The sequence below is a fragment of the Cibotium barometz genome, chromosome 38, assembly GCF_041138505.1.
Source record: "Cibotium barometz isolate CiBa-2024 chromosome 38, ASM4113850v1, whole genome shotgun sequence".
NCBI lineage: Eukaryota > Viridiplantae > Streptophyta > Polypodiopsida > Cyatheales > Cibotiaceae > Cibotium > Cibotium barometz.
Window position 1 is genome coordinate 14,895,747 of NC_141083.1, and position 17,724 is coordinate 14,913,470.

General features: G+C 44.7%; 1 protein-coding gene across 3 annotated transcripts in view; it reads right to left on the bottom strand.

Moving 5' to 3' along the window:
* Nucleotides 1-315: 315 nt before the first annotated feature.
* Nucleotides 316-17,724, bottom strand: part of LOC147616380 (F-box/LRR-repeat protein 4-like) — a 42,694-nt gene continuing 25,285 nt past the window's right edge. For 2 of the 3 annotated variants that reach the window (XM_086777447.1, XM_086777445.1), the window contains exon 2: nt 316-823. In XM_086777447.1, the coding sequence (XP_086633573.1) occupies nt 818-823 (6 nt within the window). In that variant the 3' untranslated portion in view covers nt 316-817. Of the gene's footprint in view, nt 824-847; nt 1,447-17,724 lie in introns of those variants that run through there. The other variant, XM_086777446.1, reaches the window with a different exon arrangement.

Sequence of the window (17,724 nt, forward strand, 5' to 3'; positions counted from 1 at the left end):
TTCACACTATAGATGTTTTGTCATGGCCTCAAAGATTCGTAAGACGTTAATGAATCTCTCTCAAAACATCATGATAATAATTATGTCCATTAATAATTAAAGGTACAATTTTGTTAGTTGTTACAATTTATAAATGTTATATTTTTAGTAAGTACTACGTTATGAAAAACTGTATTCAGCATATACATAAACATTATCTTAGCTGATGTGTTTTATCTTATCATCTGATAACACTATATATAATTTTATAATGAAGCCATGTCTCATGTTCCAGTTTCCAGATACATTATCATCATATTGCACATGCACACACACTTCACATTATCATCTTGTTATCATCATATTGCACATGCACACACTTCACATTCCATATTGCCTTGACGCAGTGAACCTTCACTTGTTTGCAAGTAGCCCAAAATCCGGCTTCAAAATTATAGCCCTAGCTCTTTGTTCCAGACAATGAATTGAGTTGGAAGGCTAGACTCCTTGATCATAGACAGGAAACCAAGGTGTCCCTGAGTGATAGATCTAAAAGAATGCCTATTTTATATTTGTATAACTGATTTGATATACTCAGCAGACTATAGATGGTGGTAAAATATTAGAGAGACCTAAAAAGAGCACAAAAAGTGCCTTGGTGATATACAGTCATCAAGCAGCAATGCTTAAACTGTGCATTTCTTCATACGTGTTATACTTTGAAGCTCGTGTTATACCGTCACCATTCAGCAACCCGTAAACTCTCCATTCCTCCATGCATGTTACATTTTGAAGCTTGGCACAGCAGCTCCACAATTTCCTTAACTCTTCTTTGTTGTCAAGCCTGTCACAAACACCATGATTGATTTTCTGTTGGGAAGGGTCATCCCTTATCTTACTCTTTAGAAATTCCTTTTCAATGCTTGTGCGTCTTAGAACTCACTACAGAAGGTTGTTGCCAAAAACACTGCAAATTTTGAAAACAGCCTCTGGAGTGTGTAGCAGTAGCACTTTAAACAAAACATGCCTTGAATTATCTCCAAAAACTGAAAACAGCCTCTGGAGTGTGTAGCAGTAGCACTTTAAACAAAACATGCCTTGAATTATCTCCAAAAACTGTACCACACTTTGTGTAGTGAATGAAAATGTGCCTATCAACAAACAGAATAAAATACTAAAGAGAAGTTTGCTGCTGTTTGTTGGTTTGGAAGATGCCCCAAAGCATATGAAGGAGAATTACAAGTCTAATACCAAATAAATCAGGGGTAGTTGAAGAGATGTTGCACGCTGCAGCTTGGTAGTAAAGATGTGCAGCTGTCTTAAACAGGCGCACACAATGTGGGAAAGCTGGGCAAATAGCTCCTTTATTTCATCAGCATGGTGGCGCACTGATATCTTCCACTGTTCTTCTGTTTCCATGCTCCACCTTCTGAGAGGGTTCAAGAGCATGATCACATTGTAACGCCCCTATCATAAGGAAGGCTATGTGAGAAGGTGAGAACCTGCACCCTTTACCGTAGCATTATGTATCTGTCATGCTCCCTTCACCTTAGCTGCTCTTAGAATGTGAATAATAAACATCTCCTAGATTTGCTTCATGCCCAGGTAGTTTTCTTAGCAACAGGGGCATTTGTCAATAACCCTTTATGTATCTCTCTCTCTCTCTCACCCCGCTTTATCAAAGTGGGTGGTTGACAATTTATGTATATGGAAATACAAGGCCCGTCCAATCAAAAAAGGCAACCAAGTGCAGTACCAAGGCTGACTGCCGGAAAGACGGTGTATGCGTTTGAAAGTAGTACTTGGAATCAAGCTGGGAGCTCGTCTCTTATTTATTCAACGCTCTGATCATACTAATGCTATTAAATGGAGTAGGTGTCTGGGAGGTAGCATCTCAGCTTCCACATGAGATGGATATGGAATGTATCCAAAGGAACACCACCAATTTCTGATTGTGTACATCCAGAATATCCAGAACCTATGCGCCGCCCGCAAGCACCCCCCCCCCCCCCCCCCCCCCCCCCAAAAAAAAAAAAACCCACCCACCCAGCCACACAAAAACTTCCAAAGTTTCCATGGGAGGCAAGTTGTAACTGCGAAAGACCAAAGAATGAAATCCCAAACTTGAGATAGAAGGCGAATAACAAACCCTGGTTTGTCAGATGAGAAGTCTCATCCACCACTACAAGATCTGCAAGTAATCAAGGCTAATCTTCAAAGGTGTTTCCACATCAAATGGGAAACATGACGTGGCTCCAAATGCGTCCGATACACCTTACAAAACACCCCCTTGCACAAAAGTCTATTTTTTTTCTCTGAGAGAACAAAGAACGCCTAGCTACTTGACGAAGCCAGTACCACAATATGCCATCCGCACAATGGCAGCCTTTCACTTAGGATCTCATCACCTCAGATGCGAGACCAATACTGGCTTGGGATTTCAGAGCAGGACAAGACCTATCACATGTGTTGCCTTGGAGTGAGAGACAGGCCAATATACCCTCTTGGAGTGCCCTGCGTATGCTCCCATTCGTGGGCACTACCCCCATATTTTTTTGAACCGAGACAGCAAGAGACAGGTCACCAGGCGCCATCTAGGTCATTAGGGTCTGGTCCGGTCGTGCCTGTGGCACAAGTATTTGTAACCCTCTTTGCAAGATGTAATGATTATAAAAGCCCAACTGGACACTGATTAGACCAATTGGTTGGGTGTTTGGAAAGGCTGAGTCAGTGTCAAGTCCTTGTCCAACTCCCAGGGAATTATATGGTTACTAATATTGGTCATTTTTGGGGCCATGCACTTGTATGGTTACTAATATTGGTCATTTTTAGGGCCATCGCTGTGAACAACCCATAGGCACCCTTCAACGTGGACTAGATTGAAACAATGGAACAAAAGGAGGGGCAATAAAGGGCGACTATCTAAAGTGACTTAAAAGCCACGCCTTTTGAGGCTACCTGTGCCAACCCTAGCCCTTTGGATGCCTATATATATGACTGACCTCAGGCCTAAGAGATTGTCTTGTGATAGCCATCATCTTGTGGCCTTTACTTTCAGCCAGAGAAGCTTGTACAGTTGTACTCTCAGCATCAAAGGCAAGCAAGGCAGGAACACATACATACCATAACAAAAGGGCAATCCAGGCAAGCTTGTGCAGACAATAACGGACACCATCATCAGTTTGTCCTCACCAAAACGCAGACCACCAGTGCTGGCCATAACGCACATAAGGTGGCCAGGACCAGCAGCTTATAACGCATCAAAGAGGTGCCTTTCAAAGGTGTTTCAGGCCAGCCAGCAGGTGCAAACAAGGGCTGCTACAAGGCAACCTTTCAAAGGTATTTCAGGCCAGCCAGCAGGTGCAAACAAGGGCGGCTACAGGGCAGCCTGTCACGTGCACACCCAGTTGGTGTGTGACATGGGATTCTAGGCTTTCATAACCATTAAGCAGATAGCTTTCATAAGCATCAAGTATTATCCAGGCATTTACAGCAGTTATTCACAGTAGTTACAGCATGCTGCTACAGCACCCACAGCAGTACCTAAAGCATTAAAGGCATTTAGAGCATTTATCATATCAGGTCGGGGCATGTGGATCCAGCCAACAGGTGGGTATCAACAGCCGACAGCAGCATCTTTGGCATTTATGAGTCGTGAGGTCCCAGACAAGCTGGCCGACCAGCAGCATAACTCAGTATATATATTTGCGCATAATTCCTTCAGTCATATCTTGCATCCTCTCATCGTTTCCTTCTTAGGGAGCCAGGGGAGTCAGCAGTTCATCATCATCATTTAGCACATCATCACCATATTCAGCATTCAGTTAGAAGACAGCATACAGTTCATCTCCTGCCTCCTACATAGAGGAAAGCTAGCATCTCAAGGGTGGACCTCAGCATTGGAGAAGGGAACATTCAGTCAACATCAGCATTCAGCATATCTCTCTCTTCCCAAGATAGATATTCATCTAGGATAGGCATAGATCTATTCATCGATCTCCATTGTAACCATTCATTTAATATGGTTGCATTGCATTGCATTGACACCATTGTCTCTCTCTTAAGTATAATTGAGTGCAGTTTAGTTAAGCCTAAACTGCACTTAATCAATCCCTCGCATGTCACATTGGTATCAAAGCGTTACAGGGTAACCAGCCTTAGTTCATGTGCATTCCAAGGACATTCAGCAAGTCAACATGTTAGTCGCCTCCGCTCAGTTAAATCCAATTCTCAAGATCTTGCAAGCCATGCTTAGGGTTTTCCCCTTAGGCATATGCATCAATAACCCATCCATTTGCAATCTTGCATAAGCATATAGGGTTGCACATGGCTTGCATCAGCATAGTAGTCATCCTAGCAATCAGCCTAGCATCTTGCATCTGCACGCATAGTAACCTGGACCGGCAGAAACGGTCGGTTCGGACCGGGTTGGAAACGGTGTTTCCGAGTTTCCGCGAGGTCGGAAACGGCAAGAAACGGAGTTTCTTTTGAATTTATTTTAGACATGTAAAAAACATGCATAGAGACATCCTATTAAATAAACTTATGTCAAGAGATGCAAAAAACATGCATAGAGACCTCAAACAAGACACATCAAAGACTCAAGTGGACATTAGAATCATAACACTTAACAGAATGTAGATAATGGACATGTATGATGTCGCGGCAAATTCATGTGAACCATAAAAAACTGAAGGCTGAAGGCTGAAGCATACATAGCGAGTTGCAAATTGTGATCATAATACATCATACATATCAGCAATGATCATCAAACTTGGGAGTCAGAGGTGCCCACTGTGGCACTGCCAATTTTCAAAATTAAATGGTTCAAAAACTACAAAATAACCGACATGCCGGCTGCCAAAAAAAAATGTACGCCGTTTTTCCGCCGGTCTCCGTTTCCGGAAACGGCCGAACCGTTTCCAGAGGGCGGAAACGCCGTTTCCGGTTACTATGTCTGCACGGCATACAAGTTTTACCCATGAGTTTTCTGGGGAAGAATGACATCCATCATCAAAGGAGTAAATGGTGTTTTGGGTTCCAACTGGTAGCAAGGGGTTCTCTTCCACATAAGAAGACGGAAGTTTGCCTCAGGAGGTTCAGAGGTTCAAGAATGACGGAGATGGTGTGTGAAAGGATTTCACAGATAGACGGGTCAGTGGTGATTCAGGTTTTCCAAGCAAATTTATCAGCATTTACCATGTAGTTCCCACAATGGAGAAGTCTTTGGCTCAAAGGATTACTCCTACAATCGACCTCAGTCCCAGTAGAAGACGACAAAGTGGGACAATGGTTTCAGTGGAGGGGGATCAACAAAGGAGTTGAAAGGTTGCCACATGTACCACCCAGCAACAGTTTAGCAAAGGGGAATGTCACGTGCACACCTAGTTGGTGTGCAGGTGACATGGCATTCTAGGCATTCATAAGCATTAAGCAAATAGCATTCATAAGCATCAAGTATTATCCAGGCATTTACAGCAGTTATTCATAGTAGTTATTGTTGGAAAGGGTGAGGGAAGCTCCTGCACACACACAGACAACTCTCATAAAGAAACGTGAGAGAGAGAGAGAGAGAGAGAGAGAGAGAGATGCTGGAAACATGTACTCGACTCTATGAAATGAAATGAAGGTACAAAATATAAAGGCCTAGGGCAAGTGCCCAACACACTGGAATGTGTTACACGGGAAAAAACCTGTGTCCAGTCGTAGGAAAAAAATGCCCGTGTGTAAGCCTGTTCACACACGAACGAGCTGGAGGTGGTCGGGCAGACACGACCAACGAACCCCCCTCAAGTGAACGGTGTGAACGGGTGGCAAGATGATGAACCTGTGGATGCAACCCTGCACCATGCTCCAAAGCAAAAGTTGCTCCACAGCAAAAGTGATCAAGAGGGATCACAATGGCAAAGATAAACTATAGTGCCAATGGGAAAAGCAAGCACTATATGACGGGGAAGATGAGAAACCCCAATGTCATAGTACTAAAGCTAGAGCACAGTAGTACATAAACGCATCACCGGAAATGCATGTCAAAGATCATATGGACATCAACTGCATCAAATCAAGAGGCATCGCATAATACCGCCTTGAAGGCAAGCATCCAAATGCCAAGTTGAACTGCATGTAATCCATATCAATGACAACAAGAGAGCAAAGCATAGCTCTGTAACTGCACCAATGATAAGCATAAGAAGATGTAGCAGATATATGCATGTGTAAAGGCAACAAGATATAGAAATCATGCATGTGCAATGTAAGCTGCAAGAGAGAAACTCATCAATGGAGGGTCCGATGAGGAAAAATCAGCAATGGTAGGGCTGATAAAAGTAAAAATCCAGCAATGGGAAAAGCTGAAAAACAGGAGAAAAAGTGGAGGCTCAAGACGGGCATCAACCAATGCTATGAGAGGATGGGTAAACTCTCAGCGATGCCATGATCAGTGGCATGTATGGGAAGTGTAAAGATGCATAATCCGACAATGAATAATATACATGTGACATGTCAAAACCATGAGGGCAAGCCAACACTGGCCAAGTGTGTAAAAGGCACTCCCGGTAAACATCACACGTGAGAAAGTGACAATGTCAACACTGTCGAAACAATCCCGCTACAAGGGAAAGCAGAATAAAAGGCACCTCTAGGCTCCAGTAGACATCACATAAGAGAAAGCGTCTAGCATAGACAAGCATAAGGGTCAACAAGCATAAGTGACCATGAGGCATCACCAACTGCATGTGGACAAGTAAACCCCCCCTGAAATGCATCTAACAGACAATGCATACCAAGAAGTCTGACTATAGAGCATAGTCATCAAAAGCAACACCATCAAAAGACATCTCTGCAGGTGATGAAGATGTAATGGTCAAGGCTAATACATGTGTAGCAAAATTGGCTTGATCTGCACCTATGGAAGAAGATGCCAACTTCTTCTTTTTTTCACTCTCAATACGCTTCCTGCATTCCTCTATGGTGTGTCCTATTTTCCTGCAATTATTACAGCGCTTTTTCTTTTCAGGCTTGTCCTCTGTCTTGGGAGGATCCGATGGGCTAGGTTTAGGCCCAGATCAATTCCCACGAAAGGGAGCAGCCACTGCTGACTCAGCAGACATCATGTTGTTTCTGTTGGAATGGGATTGCTCTTCACTGAGCAAGAGAGTCACAAGGTTGTCAAACGTAACTGCATTAGATGCATTGCCAGCCAACACCGTAAAGTGGTGCCAAATGTCTGATAAGAGTCGAGCAAATTACGCAAAACTGTCTAAACAAGATAGCCATCTGTCAAGACCTCATCAATGTTAACGAGCTGCTCTCGTAGGTCTTTCACATGCGAAGGTACTGATCGATAGAGTCATCTTCAAGCATGCGGTCAGTCTTAAGCTTGCCTCCAAGGTAAGCTACACGAGCCTCATTGCGACCTAAATACGCCGCGTCAAGGTATCCCAAGCACCCTTTGCAGTGGTGCAGGAACGAATGTGCGGAATGATATGCCTGCGGCACGAGAGAGGCGGGGGAATCACTTCACCTTCCGCTGGAGCAGGTGCTAGAGAACGCTCCTTAGTGCCATCCACAAATAGCTATACATTCTTGGCAACCAATACATGATGCATCATATAAGTCCACATAGGATAGTTATCCCCATTGAGCTTGTCCTCTTGAGACAGCATGCCAAAGAGGTCATTGTTACTGTTGGCCATGACAACACAGCAAATCTGTCACAGGTCACCACAAGAGTAGGCAATGCTCAACAAAACTATAAGAATGCAAGAGATAAATAGCAAGATAATCAATGGACTGAAAGGGAACTCCTTCACCACAAGAAATACATATGCACGTCCCAAATCTGGAAGCAAGGTTGTTAGAGGCGTCAGAGGCGTTTGGTACGAGGCAGGTATGGTACGCGCCTCGAAAGACTCGTATTTTTTAGAGACGTTAAAGACGTGTTAGAGACGTTTGTTTTATATATATATATATATATATATATATATATATATATATATAGTGATAGATAGATATAATATATATAGTGAAAGTTGAGAGAGAGAGAGAGAGAGAGAGACTAGAGTGTGTATGTATGAGCCTTGAGGAAGGGAGAGAGAGGGTGTGTATGAGAGGGAGAGAGAGTGTGTGTGAAAGAAAGAAAGCTGTATTAAATGTCTGCAAAAGACCAAAATGACCTATGAGACCAAAATAGTCCATCATCATCATCTGGATACATCATCAAGATTCAAGGGTACAAAGTAAAATGAAATGAACTGAAATGAACCAGTAGAATATAGAGAAAGCTCCAAAAGTGGGTATAAAAAACATCATCATCCTAGTGTGTTTGAAGTTTGAAGTTTAAACTTTGAACTTTGGGTCTTGAAAAAGGCTTAAGGGAGGGAGGAAGAGGATGAGAGAGAGAGAGAGAGAGAGAGTGTGTGCGAGAGAGGGACTGCCTTGGGCCCTTAAAGCCCCCATCTAAAGACTCAAACCAGAAAAAAAAAATGGACGTCTCGATCAGGCAGTCGCACGCCTCGAACGCCTCTAAACGTTAGAGGCGCGCCTCGTAACAACTATGTCTCCAAGTGTACTGCGCGATAATGCAAATCTGTCAAAGTGTCCACAATGGCATACATATACTGCAGCAAACCACAAATGTATACATGTGCTGTGAAAAACACGACCAGCTGACACTTGTAAGAGCTGCAAGTGCTCAAATCCCGATAAAATCAAAGATAAATGGATCAAATGCTGCAAAAATGGACTCAATGTAGAAAAGCCCCAATTTTTAGGCAGCCAATTAGACCAAATCTGAACCGGATCTGCACCTGTAAATCTGCTAAAGCAATTGTCACCTGTACCAAATGCTGTAATGTCCAAAAAATTAATGGAAATGCCCCAATGCCAAGTAAATGTGTTTGTAACACCCAAAATGCCTGCAAAATAGACTTGCAAATAGTGCCAATTTTTGCAAAATCCCCAAATTTCTAGTGCAATTATACACCAAATTTGCTGAAATCAATGGCAATGTTTGTCAATTTTGCAATTGCAGGCTCAATTGGGAAAAGCCCCAAAATTAATGCAACTAATTTGCTAAAAAAAATTTAGCAATTTTTGAATTTTAAAGAAATGCAGTATAAAATCAGTAACAAATTACTGTGCATTGGATGGCTTCAACAGAGCAAGTACAAGTCGCCACGTGTGTAGGTCGTCAGAAGATACAGTCGGGCAGAGCAAGGACAGTACGGCGGCGGCGCACAACAGGCCGGGCGCTCGACGGGCGCAGCAGCTGAAGGTGAAGGCGGCGACGGCTTCAAAGTCATCAATTTAATTTTTTAAGGTTTTTTTTTTAACTTTACAAAAGCCTTATTAAAAGGCTTTGTAGTGAGCCTTTTACACTCCACTTCTGAACGGGAAACAAGCGAGGAAAGAGAGAGAGAGAGAGAGAGAGAGAGAGAGAGAGAGAGAGAGATTACGAAGAGAGAAAATCTATGCGCAGGAAAAAAAAACGACGAGAGAGACGGAGTTTCTGTAGAGAGAGAAAGTGTAATACTGTGAGCAATGTGAACAATAGGAAACAGATCTCTGGTACCACTGTTGGAAAGGGTGAGGGGAGCTCCTGCACACACACAGACAAAGCTCTCATAAAGAAACGTGAGTGAGAGAGAGATGCTGGAAACATGTACTCAACTCTATGAAATGAAATGAAGGTACAAAATATAAAGGCCTAGGGCAAGTGCCCAACACACTGGAGTGTGTTCACACGGGGAAAAACCTGTGTCCAGCCACATGGAAAAAATGCCCGTGTAAGCACGAACGAGCCGGGGGTGGTCGGGCAGACATGACCAACAATTACAGCATGGTACCCACAACAGTACGTAAAGCATTAAAAGCATTTAGAGCATTTATCATATCATGTCAGGGCATGTGGAACCAGCCGACAGGTGGGTATCAACAGCCGGCATCTTTGGCATTTATGAGTCGTGATCCCAGACAGGCTGGCCGACTGCAGTACACTGGCCGACCAGCAGCATAACTCAATATATATATTTGCGCATCATTCCTTTAGTCATTGTAGGCATATGCTCACTTATGGTAGTGCTATGTGTGAACAAGGGCTTAACCAAGGGCACTTTTTCCCATGTGGTTTTTCCCCTTGGATATCAAGTGTGAAAGGACACTCTACATATAATATTTTGTACTTCTATATTATATGGATGTGGCACACATGCAAGGGTTGACTTGCATTTTGTGGATACCACACTTTTGGCTCTCTCTCATTTCTGTGTGTGAGCTTCTCTATCCTGCACCTAACCCTAATGTGCAAGTTTGTGTGTGTGAGGGTGTGAGTCCAACACCAACAATTGGTATCAGAGCTGGGAGCTGGCCCTGGAATTCTGCCCCTGGAAAATCTGCAACCAACTCGGCGACATTCCGTCAGTTATGTCCGTCGCTGTGAATTTCCGTCATTTATTAACCTTCCGTCCGCCAAACTTGGCCGCCCCTGCCGCCCAGAACCGGCGGCACTAATGGACAGCAAACCGCCGCCGCTCAGCCCACGCGCGGCGCCTCCGTCCCAAGCGTCTACGACAGGCGGCACTAGTGTAGGGAGCGCCACCGCCGCCCCTCAGCGCCACCGCCGCCCCTCACTGCGTCGGCGGCTCTGGTTCCGACATACTCCACGCCAGTGTCTCTGGTGGAGAGGCGGTGCTACTGCTGCACACGGAACCGCCGCCCCGTTTGTGGCCACTGACGCCGCCCGTGCTCGCGGAGGCCTTTGCCCGTTGGCTGTGCCGGCTCTTGCAGTTCAGTCCTACCACCAGCCGACTCTAGTTCAGTCCAGTTGCCAGACGACTCTGAACTGCCCGTCTGACCACCTCCGGCCTCCAATTCCGTCCCGCCGTCTATACTTGTTGAGTACCTGCGTCGGCCAACTCGCGTGTGCCCTCTGCACGCCTGGACCTGCTCCACGTCCGTGTACTGCCAGTGCTCCACGTCCGTGTACTGCCAATTCTCGTGTGCCCTCTCCGTGTTCCTGTACCTGGCCAACTGACACCAGGTCCATTCCGTACTATGCCCTCCACGCACTAGCCTACAAGTACTTTTATTTCAGAATAAATATAAATAAATAAATAAAAGGGTTGCAGACATTCTGGTGCAAGTTCAGCAATCTTTTGGGGTTTGCCAAAGGTTACCCTCCGCCAGAAAAATTGTAGGTGGTGCCATTCAATTTGTTTGGTTTGGAATTTGGGGGTTTTTCAAATTGAGGTCAAAATCAAAAAATTGAGCCTCTTTCAGTTCCAAAAATTTGGGACTTTTGTGAAAATTGGCCAATTAAATGCACATTGGAGCAATTGGAGTGCACAAAAATTGGGGCTTTTCAGATTGGAGCATGTAATTTGGCATTACAGCTGTGATTTGTCGCGTATGTTGTAACACGCGGAAGCTCTGGGAAGTCTTCTTGCAGCCCTAAACACTCTTGGAAACCTTCTGATGCAAAAACGCACCATCTGATGCAAAAGCGCAGGTAGAGAGAGAGTAGAGAGAGAGAGAGAGAGAGAAGTGCTGGAAATTCAGTATATACTATGGTACAAAAAGGTACATGTCTTTGCAGCCCTTGGCTGCCCTCTTGAAAAGGTGATAACACACCCAAAACTTGCCCTAGACTAGGATCCTAATGACTCTCACCCCTAGTGGGTGGAATGAATAAGACATTGAGCACTTGGTGGCTTTTATAGGGTCTTGGACCAGGTGGGAGCTGGCCGACTGCTGGTCGGCCAGTATTAATGCATTAAATGCTCTATTAATTCAGCCGACTGGGTGGTCCTCCTTGATCTTGATGCGCCTGCTGCCAGCACCCTCTGTCCTGCAGCCGACAGCCCTCTGGTGCTGCTGATGTCAGCCTCCATGCAGTCGACAGCCCTTCTGATCCATGCTTTGCTCCAAGTCCTGCTCCATGTCCATCTTCTACTGGTTCATAATCTTTATCTGTTTGCCTCTTCTGGATCTAGCCCTGAGAAGGTCCATGGCATTGCTGATGCACATGACATCCCCCTCTGCTAAACTTGATGACGGGAATCCAACCTGCTCTTGGATGACTGTCATCATCCCCATCCTGTTCCGAAGTCCCTCTGTCATCTTCCATCCCTGGCAAACCTTTTTCTCTGAAAATCCGATCTGTTCTCCAAACCACTCTGTCTCCGATGAAGATCTATGCATCTGGTCTTCCTCTAGTCCACAATCCATTCCTGCCCTGGCTTTGAACACCGTCTTGGTCTTCGTTCCTAGAACTGAGTCTGGCACTCTCACATCACCCTTGGAGGATCAACCTCCCTTGGGACCGTTCCCTTAGAACCTATCTGGCTCACGGAACTGCCATCCCCTTCTGGCACTGTGGAACACCACCAACAAACCTCCTGGGAGTTCTTCCCGATCTGTGTTCCCGCCTTGGGCTTCGAATCCGTGTACTTTCCTGTACCTTGGACCTGTACACCATCATATGGGACTGAATCAGTGTTTAGCTTGGCTGAGCCTGATGCTCTGATACCAATGTAACACGCGGAAGCTCTGGGAAGTCTTCTTGCAGCCCTAAACACTCTTGGAAACCTTCTGATGCAAAAACGCACCATCTGATGCAAAAACGCAGGTAGAGAGAGAGTAGAGAGAGAGAGAGAGAAGTGCTGGAAATTCAGTATATACTATGGTACAAAAAGGTACATGTCTTTGCAGCCCTTGGCTGCCCTCTTGAAAAGGTGATAACACACCCAAAACTTGCCCTAGACTAGGATCCTAATGACTCTCACGAGCACTTGGTGGCTTTTATAGGGTCTTGGACAAGGTGGGAGCTGGCCGACTGCTGGTCGGCCAGTATTAATGCATTAAATGCTCTATTAATTCAGCCGACTGGGTGGTCCTCCTTGATCTTGATGCGCCTGCTGCCAGCACCCTCTGTCCTGCAGCCGACAGCCCTCTGGTGCTGCTGATGTCAGCCTCCATGCAGCCGACAGCCCTTCTGATCCATGCTTTGCTCCAAGTCCTGCTCCATGTCCATCTTCTACTGGTTCATAATCTTTATCTGTTTGCCTCTTCTGGATCTAGCCCTGAGAAGGTCCATGGCATTGTTGATGCACATGACATCCCCCTTTGCTAAACTTGATGACGGGAATCCAACCTGCTCTTGGATGACTGTCATCATCCCCATCCTGTTCCGAAGTCCCTCTGTCATCTTCCATCCCTGGCAAACCTTTTTCTCTGAAAATCCGATCTGTTCTCCAAACCACTCTGTCTCCGATGAAGATCTATGCATCTGGTCTTCCTCTAGTCCACAATCCATTCCTGCCCTGGCTTTGAACACCGTCTTGGTCTTCGTTCCTAGAACTGAGTCTGGCACTCTCACATCACCCTTGGAGGATCAACCTCCCTTGGGACCGTTCCCTTAGAACCTATCTGGCTCAGGGAACTGCCATCCCCTTCTGGCAATGTGGAATAGCACCAACAAACCTCCTGGGAGTTCTTCCCGATCTGTGTTCCCGCCTTGGGCTTCGAATCCGTGTACTTTCCTGTACCTTGGACCTGTACACCATCATATGGGACTGAATCAGTGTTTAGCTTGGCTGAGCCTGATGCTCTGATACCAATGTAACACGCGGAAGCTCTGGGAAGTCTTCTTGCAGCCCTAAACACTCTTGGAAACCTTCTGATGCAAAAACGCACCATCTGATGCAAAAACGCAGGTAGAGAGAGAGTAGAGAGAGAGAGAGAGAAGTGCTGGAAATTCAGTATATACTATGGTACAAAAAGGTACATGTCTTTGCAGCCCTTGGCTGCCCTCTTGAAAAGGTGATAACACACCCAAAACTTGCCCTAGACTAGGATCCTAATGACTCTCACGAGCACTTGGTGGCTTTTATAGGGTCTTGGACAAGGTGGGAGCTGGCCGACTGCTGGTCGGCCAGTATTAATGCATTAAATGCTCTATTAATTCAGCCGACTGGGTGGTCCTCCTTGATCTTGATGCGCCTGCTGCCAGCACCCTCTGTCCTGCAGCCGACAGCCCTCTGGTGCTGCTGATGTCAGCCTCCATGCAGCCGACAGCCCTTCTGATCCATGCTCTGCTCCAAGTCCTGCTCCATGTCCATCTTCTACTGGTTCATAATCTTTATCTGTTTGCCTCTTCTGGATCTAGCCCTGAGAAGGTCCATGGCATTGCTGATGCACATGACATATGTATACACATTGTGTGTAATTGGACAATTTGGTGCAGATTAACACTTGCTTGGGTTTGCAGGCATACATTTGCATAGGACATTTGATTGCATGGCAGTGCACATTGGTGCTTGGTTTGCTTGCAGGTATATTTTGTTGACATGGCACAAAATGCTACAGATGTATTTATTGTGCTCACCCAAGAGGACAAGTTGGATGGATCTAACTACTCCCTCTGGAGTTTCATGATCCGTAATTTGCTTGTAGCCAAAGGGCTTTGGGGCATCGTGTGTGGTGATGACACACGCCCACTTACCATACAGCCAGCCACGCCTCAAAGGGGAGGTGCTCAAAGAGCTCCTGATGTAGAACCTGCTCCCACACAAGAGCAGAAGAGATGGGACTCTAGAGATGCACAGGCCATGTCATTGATAACCCTTTCAGTGAAAAGGACTATTATTCCGTACATTCGTTCTTGCAAGACATCGAAGCTTGCATGGGACACATTGGAAGCAATGTATCAGGTACGCAACGAGGCAAGAGTTGCCTACTTGAAGAGGCAATTGGATCTTCTTTCTATGGATGAGGGTGACTCCATGGAAGATCATCTCACCAAAGTGACAGATTTGCAAGAACAATTGCTCAACATTGATGAGGTTATTCCAGACAGACACATGGTCACCAACACTCTTCATTCTTTACCACCTTCCTACTTGGGCTTTCACACCTCTCTCAACCTCTCAATGAGAGGAGGTGGTGATCCCGTCACTTTTGAAGAGCTGGTGGGTTTACTCTTGCAGGAAGAGCAAACAAGAGCAAACTTATCGAGCAACCGTGGTGGAGACAAGGCATTTATAGCCAAGGATAAGGGTAAAGCAAAGAGCTTTAAGCATGGGGGACAACAGTCTAGCAAGGCTGGTCATGGACAGCCCTCTTCTGGTGGTGAAAAGTCTGACAAAGGGGATGCAAACAAGCCCAAAAAGAAGGGTGACATTTGCCATAAGCCTGGACACTACATCAGTGAATGTAGGAAGCGGATTGCAAAAGAGAAAAGAAAAGAAGCAGGCGATGCAGTAGCAGACTCTTCAGATGACAAAGCACAGCAATCACCTAATGTAATCCAGGAAGAGTACACTTTTTTGGTCACACGCACTAGTGGCACACCAAGTGCTTCAGACAGTGATATGTCTTGCATTGCATCTGACAGACAGAATGCATCATGGTATTTTGATAGTGGTGCTTGAGCCACATCACTTCATGCAAAGATGTATTTCAACACTTGGTTTATGCTTCAAATGGCCGCACTATATCATGTGCAGATCATATCATATATCCAGTAAAGGGAATTGGCAATGTCATACTTATTGCAGCCAAAGGTGCCAATATTTGTATGAAAAATGTATTGTATGTTCCAGGGATAAAGAAAAATCTGCTCTCCGTCTCAGCCATAAACGACCAAGGTTTAAAGGTTGAATTTGAAGATGGGAAGTGTTTGGTAAAAGACCCATCAAAGGGTTATGAAATAGTCACTTCTGGAACACGACACAAAGGCTTGTATAAGCTGGACAGCTATAACAAGTGTACTTATGATGCAAATACAGTGGCTGCCCACACTCCTACTATGCATGATGCAGAGCTATGGCATGCTCAATTTGGGCATGTAAATTTTCGAAGTTTGATGCTTATGCAAAAGCATAAGAAGCATCATATGGTTGATAATATGCCGCCTCTTGAGTCTCCAACAAGACATGTATGTGAGGGGTGTATTTTGGGAAAGATGCAACGAAAACCATTCCCCAAAGATGGAGCTGTTAGAGCTGAAAGTAAATTACAACTCATACATAGTGATGTATGTGGTCCAATGCGGACACCATCCATAGGGGGGCATCTTTACTTCGTCACATTCATTGATGACTACTCCAGGTTTGCTTGGGCTTACCCCTTGAAAGCGAAAGCAGATGTGTTTACATGCTTTCGACACTTTGTAGCAATGGCTGAAAATATGTGTGGATGTAAAGTACAAACACTCCACTCAGATAGAAGTGGAGAATACATGTCAAATGCATTCAAGGATTATATGCTTCAAAAGGGCATCAAACACCAATGTACTGTGCCTTATACACCGCAGCAAAATCTCTAATGGAGATGGCAAGATGCATGGCGAAAGCACAAAAGCTGCCTCACAAATTTTGGATGGAAGCTATAATGTGTGCAGCTCATGTGTTGAACAGGTGTCCAACAAAATCTTTGAAAACCATAACACCATTTGAGGCTTGGTATAGCCGAAAGCCAACAGTGGATTATATGCGTACATTTGGGTGTTTGGCATATGCACATGTGCCAGAACAACTCCGGACAAAGCTAGATGACAAAGCAATGAAATGCATTTTTGTAGGCTACACCAATGAGAGCAAAGGATACCGTCTTTATAATCCAACTACACGAAGGATTTTTGTCACTAGAGATGTGGTATTTGGTGAAAATTCAGAACAGCCCATGTACAGCTTGTATAAAGTGGTCTCTTTGATTCAGAAGAGCCTTCTTCTTATGAAGAAGCACATGAGAAGGAGCATTGGTTGCAAGCTATACAAGCTGAAATTTCTTCTATCATGAAGAACAATACATGGAATCTTGTGGAATTGCCTAAAGGCAAGCATGTCATTGGAACAAAGTGGGTGTACAAAGCCAAAAGAAAGTCTGATGGTACTATTGACAGGTACAAAGCAAGACTTGTGGCTAAAGGCTACTCCCAGAAAAAGCGAATAGATTATGAAGAGACTTTTGCTCCTACTTCGAGAATGACCACAATAAGATCAGTGATTGCATTGGCTGCACATAAAGGATGGATAGTGCATCAATTGGACATCAAAACTGCATTCTTAAATGGGGATTTACAGGAGGAAGTATATGTAAATCAGCCCATTGGTTTTGTAGTTCCTGGTGAAGAACATAAAGGATGCAGGTTACACAAAGCATTGTATGGGTTAAAGCAAGCTCCAAGAGCATGGTATGATAAGATACATGCTCATCTAACCAGCCAAGGTTATGTGAATAGTCCAGCTGAAAGCGCATTGTATGTGAAGAAAACCGATGCCGATATTCTCATAGTCATCTTGTATGTAGATGACATGCTCATTAGCAAAGCACAAATTTCAGATTTCAAAGCTGATTTGAAAGCTGAATTTGATATGTCTGATTTGGGGCCTTTACACTACTATCTCGGCATACAGTTTATGCATACAAATGATGGCATTGTTATGTTGCAAACTAAGTACATAAAAAGTTTGCTAAAAAGGTTTCACATGGATGAATGTAAGCCCATTTCTACTCCGGTATAACCAGGTGTACGGCTTACTATGCATGATATTGGAGAGCCTTTTGAGGCCGGCATTTACAGCCAGGCAGTGGGATGTCTGTGTAACACGAGGCCATACATATCTTTTGGGGTGTCTTTGTTGAGCAAATTCATGCACAGCCCAGGCACAAAGCATTGGCAAGCCGTCAAACGCATTTTTCGTAGATTTGAAAGCTGATTTGAAAGCTGGATTTGATATGTCCGAT